The 21,072-nt window shown below is 36.8% G+C and overlaps 1 protein-coding gene across 3 annotated transcripts; it reads right to left on the minus strand.

The window, feature by feature from the left end:
• Nucleotides 1–930: 930 nt before the first annotated feature.
• On the minus strand, nt 931–20,507 carry LOC129353437 (natural resistance-associated macrophage protein 2-like). Of its 3 annotated transcripts, none has more exons than XM_055022781.1 (17): nt 20,372–20,507; nt 15,260–15,345; nt 13,880–14,016; nt 13,528–13,647; nt 12,641–12,760; nt 12,441–12,547; nt 12,280–12,350; nt 12,134–12,201; nt 11,572–11,727; nt 11,297–11,455; nt 11,087–11,173; nt 10,510–10,629; nt 10,251–10,400; nt 10,094–10,167; nt 9,652–9,805; nt 9,117–9,170; nt 931–3,637 (listed from the first exon to the last, which is right to left on the minus strand). In XM_055022781.1, exons 2-17 carry the CDS (start codon nt 15,291–15,293, stop codon nt 3,560–3,562), a joined length of 1,689 nt encoding a protein of 562 aa, XP_054878756.1. In that variant the 5' UTR covers nt 15,294–15,345; nt 20,372–20,507; the 3' UTR covers nt 931–3,559. The 3 variants fall into 3 exon arrangements, with proteins under 3 accessions (XP_054878756.1, XP_054878763.1, XP_054878771.1); XM_055022796.1 differs by lacking the exon at nt 931–3,637 and adding an exon at nt 5,207–5,856; XM_055022788.1 differs by lacking the exons at nt 15,260–15,345; nt 20,372–20,507 and adding an exon at nt 14,880–15,235.
• Between the last annotated feature and the right edge of the window lie 565 nt (nt 20,508–21,072).

Genomic DNA, 21,072 nt, shown 5'->3' on the forward strand with positions numbered 1-21,072 from the left:
AGCGCCCCCGCGTGGCCAGGAAGATTCCAGCAGCAACCTCAAGGAAGCCTCGCAACCACACTGAAGCTTGAACAGTTGGAGTTAAACGGCTTTATAATCCTCAACCAACCTAGATTTAAGTGTCTCAATGTCAGTTTTCTCAAAGGTATCTTATGGGAATTTAGCCTCTTTTATACCAGTCAATATGTTTTTCTATAAGCAGAAATTATTATTTTTTCCTTCCCATTCAAAAAGTTTTATTTCACTGAAATAAAACTCTGCATTCAGGGACAAACAAATCCACTCAGTGTCCACTCAGTCAGATCTGGACACAATTTGGGCAAATTTAGATAAATAACGAGGCGTTCCATACTAGCGAATATTTCAAAGTCCAGCTACCTCAGTCACACTATAGATGTTTATTCATTTTCAAGCTTGTGTTGATTTTCCACAATAATGGCTGACGGAAAAACATGACGCAGGATTCAATTCAGACCAACACACATATTTTTTAATACAGAAATGTGGGCTTAATGAAAAGCATTAAGCCCACATCTGGTTGAAAATCTTTTTTTTTTTTTAAAAAGTACTTTTAATTTGACAAAAGGGCCTCATTAGAATATTCAAATTTATTGACTATAACTATAAATTATTCAATTTGTTGACTCAAACTCAAATGTTTTTGAATAGTCCAGTTAAAGTATTAATTTTATATAAGTTCCAAACAATAATAAGCATACTTATTTAACAACATAACGAACGGCTACTTTTTACAGTGTATTAAAAGTCCACCAGTACAACTCCCATATTTCTGAACTCCAAAGGGAATTTTCTTCACCTTCACCAATGAATCAGACTTTTTGTTGTACTGACAAAACATTAAACAAACTTGACATCCACCCCAGATTTAATCTGTTTCTGGTGTTGTTTACCAAAAAAGCACATGCACAATAAAATTGTGTATATATTTATTTTTTAAGAAACAGCTTTTCAAAAATGCTCAATTCTTTTGGTTTGGCAAGGAAAAGAAAACAATATTAAAACATTAAAACCACCTCTACACATGTTTTCAATGGTGGACCCCACTGCACAGTTTCATATGTTCTAAAACACAACACATCGCCTCAGTAGCTTTCTGCCTGCAGACCAGCAGTCTGCCAAAATTAGCATGACGTTGGAACGTCTTTAAAACATGGAGATCTACATGTAACACAATATAATCCAAATGCTAACATTTCAGAACATTATTAAAGACTCAACTTATAAAGCTTATGTAGGTTTTCAAATGTATCTTTCTTTTTTTTTTCTCATGTACTCAGATGCTTTTTTTTTTTTTTTTTAAATTAATTTAAAAATAGAAGTGTGCCAAACATTTGTTAGCCGAGGCACGCTGGTGAGCATAGGAGGCACTGTGGAATAAAAACATACAGTACAAGTTCAGTTGGATATTTGGTCAGGGGGAAGGATCTGGATTTAATTATGCAAATCAGTAGTCCACATTCACAGATACCATGGATTATGGTTTCAAAATACTAAATAATTTAGTATTTTGAAAGGTCACTGCCCTAAATCTGTTACATCTGATTTCTATTAATTTCTCTGAACTTTAGCCCATCTTTTAAATTAAATAATAATCAAGATTATAGAACAACTCTAGGTTACAAATACTCTGTAGGATGTACGTATCGCCCCATAAATATCACAGCAGTTCACTTTAGCTGCCAGTTTTTCTGACCCACAATTGCTTCTAAGTTATTTGCTGTATTTTTTTCGGTAACAAACTGCACAAATCAAAACAAGCTGGTGTATCTTTACAAGACATCCAGACCATTTGGAACAGCCAAAACAGAAAAAATGCATGGCTATAAACAGGACACGTTCTGTACAAGTTTAAAATAAAACTTAACTGACCTCAGGTAAAAAGATGGAAGCAGAAACATGGGTAAAGAATTCATCCATCTGAGTAAAACACTTACAAATTCGTAAAAAAATGTTTAATTAAAGGGAACATGCGAAGAATTGAATTGTCACTTTGGCTGTATTTGCTGACAATTTAAGTGATTTATTGCATATTATTACTATTATTAAATCTCTAATGAAATACCTGAAGAAGCACATTTTCTCTCCGCAACATCTCCTCTAACTTGTCACAAGTGATGCATGCCTAAAGCTTAATTTAGGCACTTTAAAATCAAAGAATTACCAGCAGCATCACAGGCTAGTATTTCTGAAAAATCACAGGTTGAACATTTGAAGACAAAACGTTCCTCCATAACTTCATGTTCTCCCATAAGCACCATCCAACTTTAGTCAACGGTCGCGTTGTGATGCTTACAATAAGACACAAAAAGTAACGGAAAGTGGTGACATGGCTTCAAACAGAAAAACACTGCAGCTTATGTATAACAATTAACGTTCTTTCAAATTAAAGTAATTTTTTAGCCAAACCTAAGTTGACATCAACTTTGTACTCTTGGAGAAAATGAGTTCCTTAGATATTCAACAAAAAACCCCTGATATTTTCTTATATATTATAACAAAACAACAAAGGGAGAGAAGTATGACCAGTGTATCATATATATTAAACTTTATCTTTTACATTCATCTTAGATATTTTAACTTTTAACTTTGTCATTGTACAAATAATTGAATAATCATTCAGGTTCAACTAATAATAATTTTTTAAAAATCATCAGGTTCTTCACATGAAATAAAAATATAATTTAAGTCAACCATGGCGAAATGACAAAATGGTATTCTTGTTAATTATAAATGATTTCTGAGTTTTATTTAGCATGATTGTATCATACTAAATCCACCAGACGCCCACTAATGTCTTTAAAATTATTTGGAGAAAAAAAAAAAAATCAAAGTCAGTCTGAACTAAGTGCTTAAAGACCAGATGATCTTTTTACTCATACTGAACACCCTTCTCACTTTTTACAATGACTTTGAGTTAAATATCTGAATAAATAATTTATCCCAGGCTTTTGTAGCATAAAGGGAGGCAGGTTGGTCCCTGACAAAGAGCTAACATTTATAAAGAGCTAAACATATATTACTTTAACAGTATGGATAAAATAAAGGAATAACATTTATAAATATGTAGAGAATTATATAAACTAATGTATGTTTTCCCTGACGGATAAAAACGTTAGCTGAGAAAGAAATGGCTGATGAAGAGCAGTGAGCGGTAGCTTGTTGGGAATGATGGACGCCAGCATTCAAGCACTGCTGTTTCTCTGAATCTATTATTCTGATAATTTGCTATTGAGGTTTCATTATCTGGTTTGTTCACGAAAGGAAATGATTGAATATGTGCTGCAGTGTGTGGTCGCTGACCCTCAGGTCTCCCTTTAGCACCCACAAACCATTTAATACTCAGGATGCTGTCCAGGAAAGACAAAGCATCTGAGATGCTGGACATGTTTAAATGTCTCTTGGTGCGCCGGAAGGACACTTCGGCTGATGTGAGACGGTTGAAGAGAAAGTTACACTGGCCGCGCTTCAGAGGTTCCCTCAGAGGTCAAATCGTGCGTCTACAATCAGAGTGCAGCACCGAACTGCACTCGGCGTCCCATTATCTCTCAGCCTGCAGATCCGTCTCCATGTCATTCAGTAGGTACATGTCTGTGTGGCGGGACAGTCCCCCGTCCATCTGAAAGGAGAAAAAAGGTTTTATCATCAGAGAGGACGCTTTGGATTTCAAGTTTAGTTTGTGTGTTTTTGGTTATTATACATGGAAACTAGATGAATCTGTCGTAAGGTGCGGTAGAGAGGTGGTGAGGCCGACAATGAGGACTCCGGTTGGAGTGAATGATGGTTGTTTAATGATGAAATAAATTACAAAAGCACAATAATCCAAAGTCCAGGCAGCACAGAATGAATAGAAGGCTAAGACTCAAAACTGGTAGCGACTGGTAACAGTGGACATCTGACAAAAGTGGTAGTATTTATACATATACATATAGAAATATATATTATTACAGCACACTAATAAAGAACATTTAATTTAGATTAATTGTTGTTCTTGCTGCATCTTGTATTTCATCATCAGAGTCAACTTTAGAAAATGAAACATTTCAACCAGTTTTATGTGTTTCAAGGCAAATCAGCTTCTCTTGGGTCAAATTGCGATTGTTTCTGAAGCACCAATTAGCTTACCTTGACAAGTGTAACTTTAAAAACTTTGTTTTTCTTGATTATAGCGAAGCTTAAAACTATTCATACCCCCAGCAGATTACAATTTATATTTGTTTTTATTCGTTCAAGAAGTTTCTCATATGAAATGAGACAAGACTTTGTCATAATATAGTAAAATAATGTAGAAGGAGTATCAGATTTTTAAAAACAGATACTGGTATTTTGATTATTTATTTCTGGTGTCTAATCTTTGCAGTTGGACGGCCTCCTTGCCATCACCCTAAACTTTATTCAGATTCCCTTTGAGATACTTGGGCAACTTGAAAATAGTCATATTTGATACTTTTTTAATTGGCAAAGCGCTCATCATCTGTTTATAGAGCTGGCACAATATTATTTGCAACAAAAAACAATCCTGGCTTCAAACTGAGGAAAGTGACGCAACTTTCACTCGCATGTGAATCAATGTGTTACATGGATGCTCTATGAATTTGACAGATTCAGTATTTAAATGCTTTTTCTATAAATGTTTTACATTTCAGTTTTTATCAACAGTTCTGCTTTACAGCAACTTATCTACAGATAAACCACGGGATGTAACACATCTATGGGATTTCCAGGCATCAATGTCTTTCCTGATAAAATATTCTGAGTTTTGATTTGGTGGTGATAAAAATGAATATAAAAAGTTAAATTAATTACCGTCTTTTTAAATAGAAATCTATTACTATATATTGGCACGTTGTTCCAAACTCAAATAGTGCTCTGAAAATACAGTTGAACTATTATTAAGTTCTCTCGATTCACCATTTATATCAGCTATGGTGCAACTATACTCAATCCAAAATCATCTTTATGAGTCAATTTTTAATTTGTTTATAGGGATTTCTGGTTGAATCAGAGCATATTTAATACGCCTTTAATTGAAAGAAACAAAATGTATTTTGTGCAATAATTAAAGTATTTAACTATTAGGAACAATTGTGCGGTGTTACATTTCAAAGTAAGAAAAGTGCTCTGGTGAATAAAGTCTGATGAATCTGAGTTTCTCATCATGATCATTTATTTCTCCTGTAAAACAAAAAAAAAATTACACATTGCTTGCTTCCTAAACTAAATAAATAAAGTAACTAAATGGGATTTAATACTATAATACAATGTAATTCAAAAACATATCATTTTAGATCACTCATAATTGACGTTTGTTTGTGATAAACATACAAACTAGACATCATTTCAAAACTGTTTCCAGTTTTAATGTGAGATTTATCCTGTTAAAATAACAGGATAGCAACTGTTAGCAAATCTGTTAGCAAAACACGTAACAAACACCAAACTCACACCGGCTTCCACTAGAAAACTGAATTTATTGAAGCTATCGTTTAATATCAGCATCAAGTCTTATTCGATACACATCTAATCTGTATGTGATGAAACAGAAATAAAACCTCAGCTGTCATTTTGATTTTCCTTTTATGTAAAAGATGAAACCCTGGAGTGCAGAGAGGAATCAAAAGCAGCCTGGTGGCAGCATCATGATCTGGGATCACTGTTTCCGGTTTTGTCTCAAAACGTAAAAGTTAGAAATCTGGAAAAGTTTCAACAAAGAAAAGGCTTCACCAGCCAGAAGAAATGTTTTGTAATTGTCAACCAGATTTAATTTGATCCAGAGCCACGTCTGACACAAACCCGTAGACTGTGGAGACGTCCTCACGAGACGACGGACATGGAGACCTAATAAAAAGTAAAGTTTTAAAGTAAATATAATAGTACTAACAGTCTCTTAAAGACAACCTTAAAATTGGCATACAAACCCATCTGCAAAATAAAATCCTGATTATTCAAGTATAATCTTGATTCAGATATGATGACATATGATTTTTTAATTTATTTTTTATTATTTGCATCTTTTGATTCCTCTTGAGCTTGGAACAACTTATCAAATATTTTTACAGTTCCTATTATGCTTTAATAGTTGTTCCATTAATTTGCTAGCTGCAAAATTAAAGTAACTAAAATTAAGAAACTTTATAAAATTAAAAAAAAATCCCTCCACCAGGTCTTTTATTTTCCAGTTGAATTGTAAAGCATTTACTGGTGAGAAAAGCTTAGAAATTGTTAATCAATGCCTCGTTTTTTTTACCAGCCAAAAACCCACAATTATATCAGTTTGTACACTTTGTAAAAAAATATTTCAAGTTTCCTTCATTTTTAATCTTGTTCTTCTTAATATTTCATATTGAACCTAATCAGGAGTCAGTCTTTAGACACTGAGACAGAAGAGTCCAACACATGTCCACATATCCATAATTAGCTTTTATTTTGGACACTTGTTGTGCTTTGTCAAGCATCAAAAAACAGCAGATATGAAAAAAATATCACAAACACTTCCAGTGGAGACATCACTTTCTTATTTTCCTAACACTTGTGCGTTTGTCATCTCTTTTATTTCAAGAATATATTCGTCCGTGTGAGGTATTTCTAACAGAGTAGAGACCCTGGATCATGTAAAAATATAGTTCTACTAAAAACAAAGAGGTTAAAATCCAGAAATCTGGATCCGACCCAACATAAACAAACAACTAACACAAACTGTGACGGTAATGCAACTTGAACTGCTGCTCTAACACAGTGCTCCCATCTGCGAACATTTTCACATCACTTGGATATTGCTCAGTTTTACGCTTTTATATTTGATCTGATTTAATACTCCTTACTTTACTGCTCGTCTCTTCCTAGAACAAATTCAGCTTCATGGAAAGAAGAAAATGTGAAAAAATGTAAGCTTTTCTTGTTCTTGAGCGACACGGATATACAGTCATATAAAACTCTGCAAAACATGAGCATCACCAGCACTTTCTTTACCTCATTGAATGATTTATCTCTATAAGGTGATCAAATTTAAAATGTTGTGCTATGCAGCTGTTCTTAGATTAACTGAATGCATTGTGATTTTTAAAAAATGTTTTTTTAAATGCCACAGTAGCTGGGATGCCCACATTTTGATATCCATTGTTTCCATCGAAGCATTTTCTTTCTAACTCTAATAATCTAAATGATTCAATGTTTCTAAATACGTACAGTAAAAGTTAACAGTTTCGTACCTGAAAAACATAGATCAAAAAATGGTACACAAACACGCGTAAAACAGACAGCTGAAGCCAGAAAAACAAACTAGTCTTTAATTACATGTGCTCATCCTGCATATACTTTTAAAATAAGTCTGACAGGATGATGTTATACTGGGAAATGCTCATTCTTTAAAAATGTAATGTCATAATGTGTAGATAATTTAGAGTATGTGTCTTTTATTATTATCTTTCTATGTTTTTGAAAGTGATTATTTTACAAGCCCATCTCCATTCTACCTGCAGAGCAGTTTTTAAAGCTGAAATATCCTTTGGAAAAACTAGAATACACTGTAGAAGGTTTCTAGTCCACACAAATAAAACAGTACATGTTTATTGCATGTTTACTCCCTTGTTTACTAACCGTCTTCTACTAAATAAATGTGTTAAACATGTTTCACATATGGAAAATAACACCCAGGTCATATAAAAAAAACATTGCGATGGTCTACATGGTGATGCGCTCTAGGTGTTTTCAAATTTGTTCCCCAATCAACCACAGAAATTATTTACATAACAAGACAACACACAGCAGAGGCCACAGCTCTCTGGCATCTGAATTATTGAGGCATTAAAATTGAAGTTGTTGTGGAGGAAACAGGAACCTGAACGAATCTGTGAGTCTGCATGAGAGCGCACCCTCGAAGGCCTCAAACTAATCCGATATTAAACTCCCCGTTGTGCAAAGAGAAAGTCAAAAGTGACAAAACACACACTGTATCCCAGTGCATAACAATGAAACCATATGCTTCTATCTTTCTGCATATGCTGGAATCAGCTTATAACACAAAAAAACATTAAAAATAAAAACATTAACTAAGAGAGTGAAACTCAACTGGGCTGGATATCATTTGGAGCTTTCTAGTCCACACAAATAAAACAGTACATGTTTATTGCAAGGTAACATTTCTGAAACAGTAGATTCAACAAGAATATGCAAACCGATGCCACACTTAGGTTAAAACAGCAGAGAACGTTGAGGTAGCTGTGGTGGAAATCCTTACAGAACAAGGAATGGACTCCGTGTGAGCAGAATGTGTGCAGGACAATCCGCTCTCATGCACCACATTAAATTTTTCTCATCAATTAAAAATACAGTAATCAGTGTGTAAAGTTTTGTGTCGTCTGCTTCATGTGGCATTACAGTTAAAACTGTTAGTAGAGAGGTTCACATATGACAAAAAGAACAACGTGAAATGTGGAGAAGATGTAGGCTAGTTTTCCCTACATTCAGTCTATATCAGCTGAAAACCAAGAGAAAGAGAAACTGAAAGACAGCTGGTCTAAACAGTATCGTTAAAGATCTTCGGCTGCTTGTCACCTCAATGAAATGTCATTTTTACAGATTTACTGCAGCGCCGTGATTTTATATTTCTATACTTGAAGGGTTGCATGTGGAGAAACACAAATATTCAGCTCCTGAGATGGTTTTCTGTCAGCTACCTATTAGCTATGAAGTTAGAAATACATCATTTACAGACGTAAAGACGTAGGCTCACATTAGATGAATATCTGCTATCACAGGTAGTTATAAGTATCTAAAGAAGGAATACAACTAATTTGATTCCTTAATTAACCGTTTGTTTTAATAATACCAACATCTTACAAACATTTGGCTCAGTCATGCTGTGCTGATGTAGTTCTGATATGTCTGAGAGCCTAAAAAGCACCAAACGTTGATATCCAGCCCAACACGAGAACAACATGAGAAGTTTCATGAGTCTGACGTTATGATCCTAAAGTAAGTCCTAGTTGTGTGCAGTGATCCCCCAGAGGTAAGAGTCATGCAGGCGGATAATGTGGTGTTCAGCTTTAGGAGTCGTACTCAGACTGCTCCTCTACGAACACTGCAGGTCGATTGCTTACCCTGCTGCCACAGTCCAGGCAGGAAACCCCCAGGGCAACCAGGCAGTGCCAAGCCTGCAGACAACCAGAGCACAGCAAGAGGTCAAAACTCCATTTCTGCAGGATTATGACTCACATTATGACAGAGAAGGTCAAATGAGCAAGAACAGCTGCGCTTTTAAAGAAAAAAAACATGAATAAACTATTTGTTGCATAATCTCACAGTTTTAATTTAGATTACTACTTATTCCAAACAAAGAGAATATGAGAAGAGTAAGAGTCGTCCTGTTGGCAAACGATTTCTCAAAGTAGTTGGGGTACCAATAATTGTGCCACCAGTGATTCTGTTTGAAGTAATTATTGCTTAAATTGGGATTTTGAAAAATCTATTTTTGGGACTGAAATGTACCTGAAAGTGGACAAAGTTATGGGTAAAGTAGTTGAAAGTGGAGAGAGCGATGAACCTACAAAGACTAAGTGCACAGTTTTAATAAAACAATGAATAAATCCCAATTAGACCTGATAAAAAAAAATGGATTTTATCTCTTGAACCCACCAGGTAGATCACGAAGGCCAGGTACGCCACGGAGAGGAGAGCAGCGATAACGTAGAGCAGGACGCTGTGCAGCGCAGTCACATAAACAATCACAAAGTACATGTTGATTGCACAAACCACCAGGATGACGATGCCGCCTGCAATCTTCCACCCCCTTGAAGAAAAAAAAACTTTTATTTAACATGAGTTTAAAAAATAAAGACCAAGTTGAAGAAACTCTGAACGCTACTGTAGCTTTTTTTTTAAATATATACAAAGTATAACCTTGTAATTTGAGCAAAGTTAAATCATTTCACTTCTTTAACCTCGAAACCTTAATTGAACCTTTCAGTTCCCTTCCTGTCATGAGGAACTGACCTAAAAATACGGTGAGAACGTCAGTAGGTCAGGACTCAAGAAATCAATAGAGACTCTATTAAACTAACAGAAATGTTTGACTTACAGCCCGTTAGCAAAGTCACTCATGATGGAAGTCAGACTGGTGAACGTCAGGATCGGGATCAAAGCAAACGGAAGCTATTGGAGAAGAAAAATGATTATTAATACACAGCAGCGTTACATAAAACACAACAAAGTGTTATTGTTTAGTTTCTCCTGACCTGCATGCTTTGAAGCACGTTGAGGAAGTCGTTCATCCCCGTCAGATGGCGGACGTCCTGGAAAATGGCGACAAGGAGCGTTGGCGTGATAGCGATGGAGCGGGTCAGCAGCACCCGAGCAAAACGAGACCACTTCAGGTTCAGAAACCCCTGAGCAAAGGTACAAAATAATAGCATTTTGCAGCTTTTTAGACATCGTTTGAAAAACTGTAAAGCAGCAGGTACCGCACGCAAAATGACGAGCAGCAGGTTTTCTCACCTCCATCACAAACTGTCCAGAGTAAGTGCCCGTCATGGTGGAGCTCTGACCGGCTGCCAGAATCCCGATAGCCCAGATGTAGAGAGCTGCAGGTCCAAAGAAACACCCCAACACCACTCCCTAATTCAAAAAGACAGAAATCACCTCTTTAAACATAAATTTATTCATCTGTCGGTCGGATGAAGGAGTGAATATTTATTAATGAATCCAGGTGCAGCTAAAAGAAATCGGAATATCACTGAAACGATTATTGTTCAGAGAGAGAAATATTTTAAAGGCTTAGTGCATTTAACTGAACTAATAAAAAAAATAAAAAATTCAGTTAATCTGATAATCACATAAAACAAATGAGTCGATGGAAGTCCATGTAATGCACAGTGAAAGTACTGAATACTCTGGTCTCGATTTGCATGAATTAGTCCATCAACAGGCCTGAAGCACAAAGCTGCAGCGCAAAACCTATGATCCTCCACCCCAATTTTACTAATTTGTGCTCTCAAAACTGCTTGTGCACATCTGAAGATACTTGAAGAGTAGAAGATGAAAGGATCTTCTAGTCCTTAAGATGCAGACATACCCCTTTGTAGATGTCCACCTCCAGAGTGTCATTGTTGAGAGGGAAGAGGTCGTTGTGGTGGATGCCAGTCGCGTTGCACTCAGCGTTCTGCAACACAAAAAGCAACAACTAAACCTATATTTTGTGTCAAACTATTCCTTATAAAAACTAAAAAAAAAGCTCTGCAGCCATCTGTCATCAGTTAGCGATCAGTAGAGCGATCGTACTCACCACCTCCATGTTAGTTTTATTGTAAAAGGCCTGAGCAAAGACTGCCACGACGAAGACGTTGATGAGGAAGGACACGAAGAGGGCGATAGTTGATTCGATGAAGAAGTACTTATTGGCTTCTTTTACGTCCTTCTTATTTTTCCGATCCACTTCTCTGGACTAATAAAAAAAAGAAACGCCACCATTTCTGTGTTACTTCTCATTTTAGAAAGCTTGTTGATGAATTCTCTCAGGATATAGAGTTATCTTTTTTCTGTGTTTTTTTTTTTTTTTACCTTGACAAGCGCTGAGTGCAGGTAGATGTTGTGGGGCATGATGACAGCACCGACGATTCCCACAGCCTGCTCCAGCTGCACGGGCCCGCAGTCAGCACAGTACGGCAAAAACATCCCTTTAAGAACCTCTCCCTGATCCGGTTTCACCAGAACGTACTGGAGTCGGTAAACAGGAGGAACAAGAGAGAAAGAACAATGTTAGACGTTTCTTTTTCTAAGAGTGAAATGATTATACAACAAATGGATCGCGTGAATATTCACTCATACACACACAGAGGAAATGTTCTAACTATTCGTAAAAGTCTAAGTGTGAGCCGGAAACTGAAACAACATGAATGAGGTCAAAAATAATTGTCACACATCCAGTCAGTTAATGATGGGTCCAACACATGTTTGGTTTCTCTAAAACTAAACCTAATTCTTACATTTTTTTTATCTTTAATATTTGAAGTGTTATGTTGCTATATAATAATTACGCTCTGAAAAAGAAGAGTTCAGCTGCAGCTTGGAAAAACCTAGATTTAATACGACATCCACTGTGTCAGGTTTGAAGGAAGCTCACCTCATAACCAAAACTTATGGCCATTACAGTAATCAGAAATCCAAAGAAAGCTTCAAGTTTCCTCAAGCCTGGGAAAATAAAAACATGTAAAAACACTAGAACGAATCAGAAAGGTGTTCTTTGTCTGGTTATAAATGGTTACGCACCGTATTTGTCTAAAAAGAGGAACACAAATGTGTCTGTGATGGTGATGAGAACTCCTGCCCACAGGGGGATCCTGGATAGTTACACAAAGGTTAGAAAACGATGAAGACGCACTCAAAGTTTGATCTATTTCTAATCCACAGACGAAAACAAAGCCCCTTACCTGCCCACTGACAGAAGGTTGAAAGCTATGGCACAGCCGATGACCTCCTGCATGTCCGAACCAATGATAGCCAGCTCGATCATTAACCAGAGTATAATCCGTGGAACCTGGAAGAAACAACCGTGTATTTGAGAAATAATCCCTAAACAAACACCGCACCAGACAACGATGACCAGCAGGAAGGCGGGGATCAAACTCACGGTGGGATACTGGCGGTTGCAGACCTCAGCCAGGTGCATCCCGGTGACGACGCCGAGGCGTGCAGCGAGCCTCTGCAGCAGCAGCCCAATGACGGTGGACAAGAGCAGCACCCATAGGAGCTGCCAGAGAGAGAACATCAGAACGATCACCTCTGACGGATCTACTTTCATTCACCAGCATTACAACTCATAAAGTTAGAGCCTAAATGCATGCAATAGGTTTCATATCGTAGATGCTTGAGGTGAAGAAATTGAAAATATATTGAACCCGTCGCTGAACACAGGTTGATGAGTTGTCCAGCAGACAGTAACTGGCTGCAGGTGATTGCTTTAGAAACTGGCCATTCACACAGCGGAAAAAAATGAAGTGTGGCAAATCAATCTGAAACCAAATACTTTCCTGAATAATAATGTCTTTCATATGAATTATTATCAAAACATTAGTCATCGTTTTAGTGGCATTACTGGCCTATTTTTGATGTTAATCTACAGAAGTCCAAAATTTTATTCCTGCAAACTTATTAATCCCTCTCCTGTAGTTTTTTTTAAACCTCATGTATGACCTATTTTTGTAACAGTGAGATTTATCTACCAAATTCTGCTTATAGATAAGCTGTAAAGCATAATTAAGAAGTAAGGATTGGTTAATTCAAACTTCTTCTTAAAACTGTCGTCTTCCAGCTGCTCTGCAGATTTCAAGCAGAAATAATTAAACAGTTTAATATTCATTGGCTGTATGGGTCATACTGCCTTAAGAAAAGCTGGGCAAATATCCACTTTTCACCTTTAATCTTAGTCTAGAATACGTCCAAATGTAAAAATAAACAGATTAATTTCATGTTTTGAGGTCAGTTTTGATGCACAGATTAACATGTTTCATATAGTACCTTGAAACCAGCTTTTGCACCAGACTGCAGGTCTGATTCGATGTTCCCAGGATCCAAGTAAGCAATGCTCATCAAAAACCCCGGTCCGGTGAAGGCCCAGAGTTTTCGGAAACTGAATATCTGACAGGGAGAAGCAGCTGGTTTTTATTTCTCAAAATGGTTACAAAACCAAAGTGCAATAAATCACCCAACATTGATGCCAAGCTTTATTTAAATATAAGCAGACAAAAAGGAATAACAATCCCAAATAAAATGTAAAAAAGGCATACTAATGAAAAAAAAAATTACTCAGCATTAAATAACGCACCTAAAGATTTACACTCAGATTGTTTGGGATTCTCCATGTTCTTACCTGGTTGGGACTTTCTGGGATGGGAACCCTGTCCTCAAAGTAGGTGGAGAAAGGTTCCTCTTGGGCCACGGGTGAGGCAGGAGGAGAGATGGCGCTGTAATGGTTCGACTGGACTCCATTTTCCTGCTGGGAATCCTCTGAGACAGACACACAGGTTTCACAGAAAACTCCATCAATACATGGCAGCGTGGATTCTCCTCCTTTTGGAGAGTTCATCAGGAAGGAGGTGGATATGGGCAGGAACCAGATCTCAAATAAATAATGCTTCTTCATTAACCAAAACTTTCTAAAAGTTTCTGGAAGGAACAAAGAATGAAAAAACAAACAATCTTAGGTATAGCTAAATGCAATTTAAACACTGGTTATAAATATGGATTTATTTATGACTTTTTGAGGCCTAAATTCAGAAAAAAAATAATTTAGGACTATTTTAGATATTGAAGATTTAAAACTTTCTATCTCATGCGGAAAACTTGGTTTAGTTACTTGGTTATATTATTTGTGGAGATGCACAATCAAAGAAAGAATCTGTAACAGACATGCAACCTTTAATTTTCTTTTACAGGATCAAAACTGTAAAAGTTAAAGATTTTCTAGTGTCAAATAAAACTTCTTCGAATCACCAGAATCATCTGACCCTCTACCAGAGTCTCCACATGAGTTCTGACAAAAGAGAAACACAAACTTGAGACTCATTCTGTTTGCGTTCAATATTTGCTCAACTCATTCTTCTCACATTTAGCATTGCGTATATTCAGCTGCCTCACAGCAGTGCTGCACAGTAAGATCCTCAGTACAAAGAAGTAATTCACATCTAATGCAACTCTGCCACACAAGGAGTCTGAAACCTGCAAAAACCTCCAATTAGTCACAACTTGAACTAAAATTTGCTATGAAAACACTTCAAAGGAAAATAATCATTTCCAAACCTACAAATAAGTTTCCCCTTTGCTTATAATTGAGCTGATGAATGTACGACGACTGTATAAATGCAACTCACTGAGTCTGGAGCGTTCCTGCTTCTCTGAACTCATATCCAACTCACTGCTGGTCCTAAAGTCCACTGTTGCCTAATAATGACTCTGCCTTTATATGCTGCTGTCTCTGGGTGTGTTTTGTCCAATACAGGGCGGAGGGAGGGGTTATGTCACACTGACAGTCTATCACACTGACCGGCAGGTGTTATGTGTCAAAACATGATTTGAACACAAAGCATAACCCAGAAATAAGCCTGTAAATGTATTTTGTCACTTTCAAAAAATGTTTTATTCAGGTTACGTGTTATTTGAACCTTTTCAACTAACTTCAAAAATATATTGCAACCTCAGGGAGGCACTCGGAGTGTGCTGTGAAGTTTCTCCTGCTTAAAGGAGGTGCTACCTTCCAGGAGGTCTCCGTTCTGCTTGCCTGTCATCGGGTCAGCCTGCAGGATCCCCGGGAAGGTGAGGGATGAATGTCAGCCGCACCTGCAACAAGACAACAGTTTATGAGAGAGACAAGATTGAGTATTTATTAGTTTTAAATGAAATGTATGCTTTACAAATGTAAAAAAAAGAAGAAGAAAAAAAGAAGCAACTTCAATGACTTTGCAGAAATTTGTCAACTGGAAAAATCACAAGTCATCCTCATGATTAAGCAACACTGAAATCAAGACAAAAGCCACAAAACGGAGAACTTTCACAGGAAGCGTCGACTTCACCACTAGCGCAACAGTTTCACTTCTGTTACAGTCTTAACTGTACCGTTAGCACGCAAAACACCAAAACAGAGTCACTTCTTAGTTTTCTATGCATCTCACGTCAAATGTAAAGCAGACAGCTGTGTTTGTGACACACTCTGGCCACGTGACTGTGGCATGAAGGGGCGAGTAAGAAGCTGAGGCAGCAGACAGGGCAGCTTTTCCAGCAGTCAAGGTTTCCAGGAGAAAACCACTTCCTCACTATGAGGTGGGTTCGGAAATAGTTAACCAAAAGTTAAATGTTCTGCTTCAATGACTTCGTCAAACAATAACAATCCACAAGGCAATATTAATGAAGAGTTTTAATGTAACTGTAAGAAAAATGAGGCTGTAAAACACATCAAATGTTCTCCATTATGTTCTTCATTTTGTAAAGCATCTGTCTTTGGGCAAAAATCTTCAGAGCAGAATCCACAAAGGAATCAACAAAAACCACCAAAGAAGACATGAGCGCAACTTCCTTTTTCACAAAATGTAAACAAAAATGGAGTAGCATGATCAGATTTTAGAGGTTGTAGGATTTCACTTTGGACAACATTTGAAAGACAACAGGCCATTTCTCCGTCTGGCATTAAACAATCGCAAGCATTTGTTTAGGTTGCATTTACCCAGATTGCCCTGTGCTACAGTCTGCTTTCTGCTTTTGGAGCGGTCTCCAGTCCATTTGGTATTTCAAACACACCAGAGTTCAGTTCAAACAAGCCGAGACCTAAGTTTTTAGCGTTTGCGTCTTGGTGGTTGATTGCACACTTTCACCTCCCCAAACCAACTGGACTTTCGAAGCAAACATCCTAGAGCTTGATTAAAGCAGACAAAACATCACTGGTGTGAAAGCGCCTCAACACTGAAGTACCTGAGCTTCTTCTGTCTGTCCTGTTACTTTGACTATATAGTAAGAAGAAATAGAGGAGAAGCCATCAGCAAAATGAAATCTTCATCAATGAAATTGAGATCAGAACCAGGAAATCAGAATCAGGTTCCCCTGAAGCTTTAGAGAAGAACAAGTTTGTTTTTATAGTAACCTTCAGCTTGTCTGTGTTGTTGGGTCTGGGTCTGCAGGCTAATCAAGCACAACTATAACATGAACATAAAAGCAGGTTTAGGGCAGCAGGTAATTCCTCCAGGAAAATGAAATCAATCTCTCTTCAACACTCATCAGCAGAGAGAAGCGTGAATTGATTTAAAACTTTCTGAGAGGGGCAGCTCCGACTGATGTTGGGCAACAATCATCACTATCTAAGGAAACTTCTCCCTGGGCTTGAAGCAGCTTGGATTGTGTGCCTCTCCACTCTTCCTCCAGGCTCTGAGCCTTTGCAAAGGAAATGTAATTAAGCCATTGAGCAACAGTCCAGTCCTTTTCTCCTTAACCCAGGTGTTAATGTTAATACGAATGAAGAAGCAATCCAGTGTCGAGTTTTCCATCTCTAACAGTGATCCTTGCACATTTTTCCATATTTAAGTCAGAGGTTTTGATGATTCATGTTGACATAAAACAGAATTGAAGATAAACTGCCCCAGGACTGGATTTGCTCATTGGCCACGCACTGATTAATGGGCTGAAGGACACTTAGATTCACTATGACTTACACTCAACTATTTGCCATGTGCTTGCTCATGTGACCACACTGTCAGCAGACTCTGAAACCAGACACACCAGCAAGGTTGGACACAAAGTGCCAACTGATAAACACCATTATACTTGAATAATTACATGAACACAAAAGTATTTCTGAACTCCTGCTATATGGTTTTACTAACAATTTGCATCCATGAATTGAACATTCCTAATTCCTAAGTGTTCACCCAACAGATAATTATTTTTAATGCTAATCTTCTGATTTAAAAAAAAAACACTTATTCAGTTTTCAGCTCTGGAACAAGGTTCAGCATAAAGATTTGATTAATTTTTCTCGCTAAGCTACTCAAGTGAAGTCGTTTGGCCTCAGGAGAATTGGTTAACCAAATGAGTCAGAGGTGGAAAACCTCACAGGTTAGACTGAAACTAAATGCATCTTCTCGTTTCCCTCTGTCTTTCAAGTTACAACGTTCAGACATTGGGTGTAATTTAAAGCCCACACATTTATTTATCCTCCAGCAGATTTTCCTCTTAGTCTCAACAGAACCTCCTGACTCAAGGTTTTATTTCGTCTACTAATTTTGCTATCTTCACCCAGTCTGGGAGGTCAGCATGTGTTGTTTCTGTCCCAGTATGTTTTGGATTACAGCCACGGATTGTGTAACGCTTCCAAAATGTCACCGCCAGTCTTGTCAAATTCACTCACCCCCCAATAATAATACAATAAATATGTAAAAACAGTGTTAAAACGAACTGCATAATCTCATAACATTGACTCTGAAATGGCAGTCCTTAATTTAAGTCAAGTTATTTAGCGTCCAATCAAAAGCTCTCATTGCAAATTTTTTTTTTTTTTTTTTTACAAAAATCACCTGTACAATAATACTTTCTCATTAAAACTGGGACAGTTTTAAGTTAATCTTAGTTTCTAACAATTGTCATCAACTATATCACTCTTCAAAATGGGCAAGACAAGAGAACATTATGTTGGAGTGAGGCAAACTTTGGGTGATCTTTGTATGTCAAGTGATGGCTAGCTGCTATCTAGATGTGTATCAGTTGTTTAGGAGAAAAATGATGCCATATACAAGCCTATGTAGGTGTATGTGGTTTCAGATACCAGGAAATTTTAAATATAAATATGTCAGTAATATGTTTATGTTTTAAATATTTATATAAATCAGTGAATTAGCTGCTAAGCCTAAGCTGAGAAGGAGCCTGCTAATGATGCAGTGACTTAAGACAGGTTAGCTAAAGCAGGGAAATCATTCAAATAAGCTGCACTATTATCAGGACTGGAATTGGACACTTTGGTCTTCACAGATTTATGCAAAAAGAGATGGTTCAGGTATTTGAGAAAGATAAGTGCTGTCCTATTTGTTATAGAAGTAGAAACACCAGAAGCACCAATAAGTTTCCAACCAGTGAGTTAGTTAAAAACTATTGTTTCTCAAATTAAAGGTTGGATGTTTCTATAACAATCCGTGTGTAATTATGCAGCTGCTTTTATTTTATGGCTCTTTACCAGGGTAACCAATAAAATTTGTCCACCTCTGCATGCCAACATCAGGAAAGGCATACTATTACCGAAGAACAACATTATTTTTAACCAAGAGTATGAATTACGAGCTTGTGGGAATAACCATGTTTCATTGAAATTTTACAGAATGTTGTAAAGCTGGATTCACCATCCTGACATCAACTAAAATGTGGATGATGCAACAATACAACGTGTCACTTAGTCACTCATTCACTCATTCACCAAACTTCCCTCAAAAGATCAGTTAAAACTACAACATAATCGGTGCAGAACAGCTTTTACTATCACTTTATTTAAAACTCCTCCCAAACCGACAAGTTGCAAGTGAGGTCCCACCCCTGTCTGGGATTTACAGACATTTACTCTAAACAGCAAAAACATTTTTGGAAAAGTAAGGACATGGAAAAACTTTGGATTTGCAAAATTGGCAACTGAGGTCACAATAAGGCTTTGGTTCATGTTGATGTAATGAATAAAGGTCAAATCAAAGCAAACCGGTTAAGAAATATTCTGTTTACTGTGCATATTAGTTCCACACCTGAGGCTGTCATTACACCTGCATGGCCTTGAAACAAGAAGAAAATGTCATAGAAGCATGTTTATATTTTATTCTGTGGCCTTGCTTTCCAAATAGATTACTATTTACTGGACACATAGCATAAAAACACAGCTGGAAACTGTTTTTCACTAGTCAATGGTCCCACATATTCATTGTATTCATACAAACTACACAACTCCCACCTTTTACGTGTATGACGTCAACAAACTGCTCACTGCCCATTGCTTGAGTTTAAAAATATATATAAATCATTTGATTTAGTTTAGGGACACCTTTTTTATGTAAAAATAAGTGTAACTAATTAATTAATTAATTCGAAAATGGTTTTAAAACTATACTTTTGATCCATTAAAATATTTCTTAGCAAGTAAAACAATTCAAATAACGTAAAAACTGAATCCTGATGGAAAAAAGGAACTGAATATTGACAAAAGCCTGGTTGGTACACATTTAGAAATTAGGTATTAATTTATAAAGCAACTACGTTTTTCTTAATACAAGAAAATGAATGTTTCTGGAGTGTTTAAGGCGTAATTTGTTTCACAAGACAAAGTATTAATTAATACCATAATTAATACAATCAGAATAAGACAAATGTATTTCTAAGGCTTTTTGGAAACAATAAATTTTCTACTAACTCAAATAAACCAATTATAAATGCAACAATTTTGCCACATTGCTATGAAGTTTGAGAGCAAGTACTATTAGCAGGACATCAACGTTAGTAACGCTGTAATAATGCCAGCACCCTAAACCAAAACCCCGTGCACGTGTAAAACCACAGTTGTCGCTGTGAGATGGTATTTACAGACAAAAATAAAGCTTTGCTAGCATTTAGATGTCCAGCATGGAGAAGGAAGCACTCACCAACATGCATCCGGTCAGTATACCCACATGTATAAGCCATGCAGTAACAAAGCCTTGCAGTAAGCCCCCCAAAAAGCAACCATGCTTCGCCAACATCGACGCTTTCCGAGTACAGTTCATGATTAAGATTAAGCTAACCTCTTCCCATGATGTACAAAGTATTTAGTTAGCTCTGCTAACGTTAGCCTGCCTTTGAAAATAAAAAGTCTTACCTGTGCGAAAGATCAGGGAGTTAAAATATCAGCCCTCGTCTTGAGTCCCCCGGTTAGTTTATAAAATACATAATTTGTCCAAACTTAAAGTTAGCTAAGCACGTTATCGATGGAAAGCTGGTCAAAGCCGTGACAACTGAAGGCTTAAGTCAAAGTGCGCATGTGCAGAATCTCTGCATTGTTGTGATTGGTTGGTTCACCAGACTACTGACGAGCATCTGAATGGTCTACTGCAGCACACCTTCACCTTCATTATATTATATAGACATAATACAATGACTATAAATGTAGAAAAGGGACATAACTTCAGTGTTTCAAATTTTTTACATATCCACTCACTCAGTTTTCATTTTGTTCTGTCTTATTTCCCGTTGGTGATTTACGTCACAATTAATCAGCAAAGTTTTTCATCTGATGGAAAGTGACACGTTTAAAAATATACTCAAATGGTATGAAGGATTTTCAATTTTATAAAAAAAGGAGAAATTACTAACTCTTTGATAAAAGAAAATGCAGCGTTAGAAATTAACTTCTCAAATTATCAAATGAAAAGTCTTTATTGACATTACAGACTCCTCTTATAATAGTAGGACAGTTTTTAGCATGTTTTCCGGATAATTTTGAGGTTTTATCTTCTAATTCTTTGCGGCTGGAATCCCTCCGTACCATTACCCTGATTTTCATCTCCATCCAGATTCCGC

The sequence above is a fragment of the Poeciliopsis prolifica genome, unplaced genomic scaffold, assembly GCF_027474105.1.
Source record: "Poeciliopsis prolifica strain line A6 unplaced genomic scaffold, Auburn_PproV2 SCAFFOLD003, whole genome shotgun sequence".
Taxonomy (NCBI): domain Eukaryota; kingdom Metazoa; phylum Chordata; class Actinopteri; order Cyprinodontiformes; family Poeciliidae; genus Poeciliopsis; species Poeciliopsis prolifica.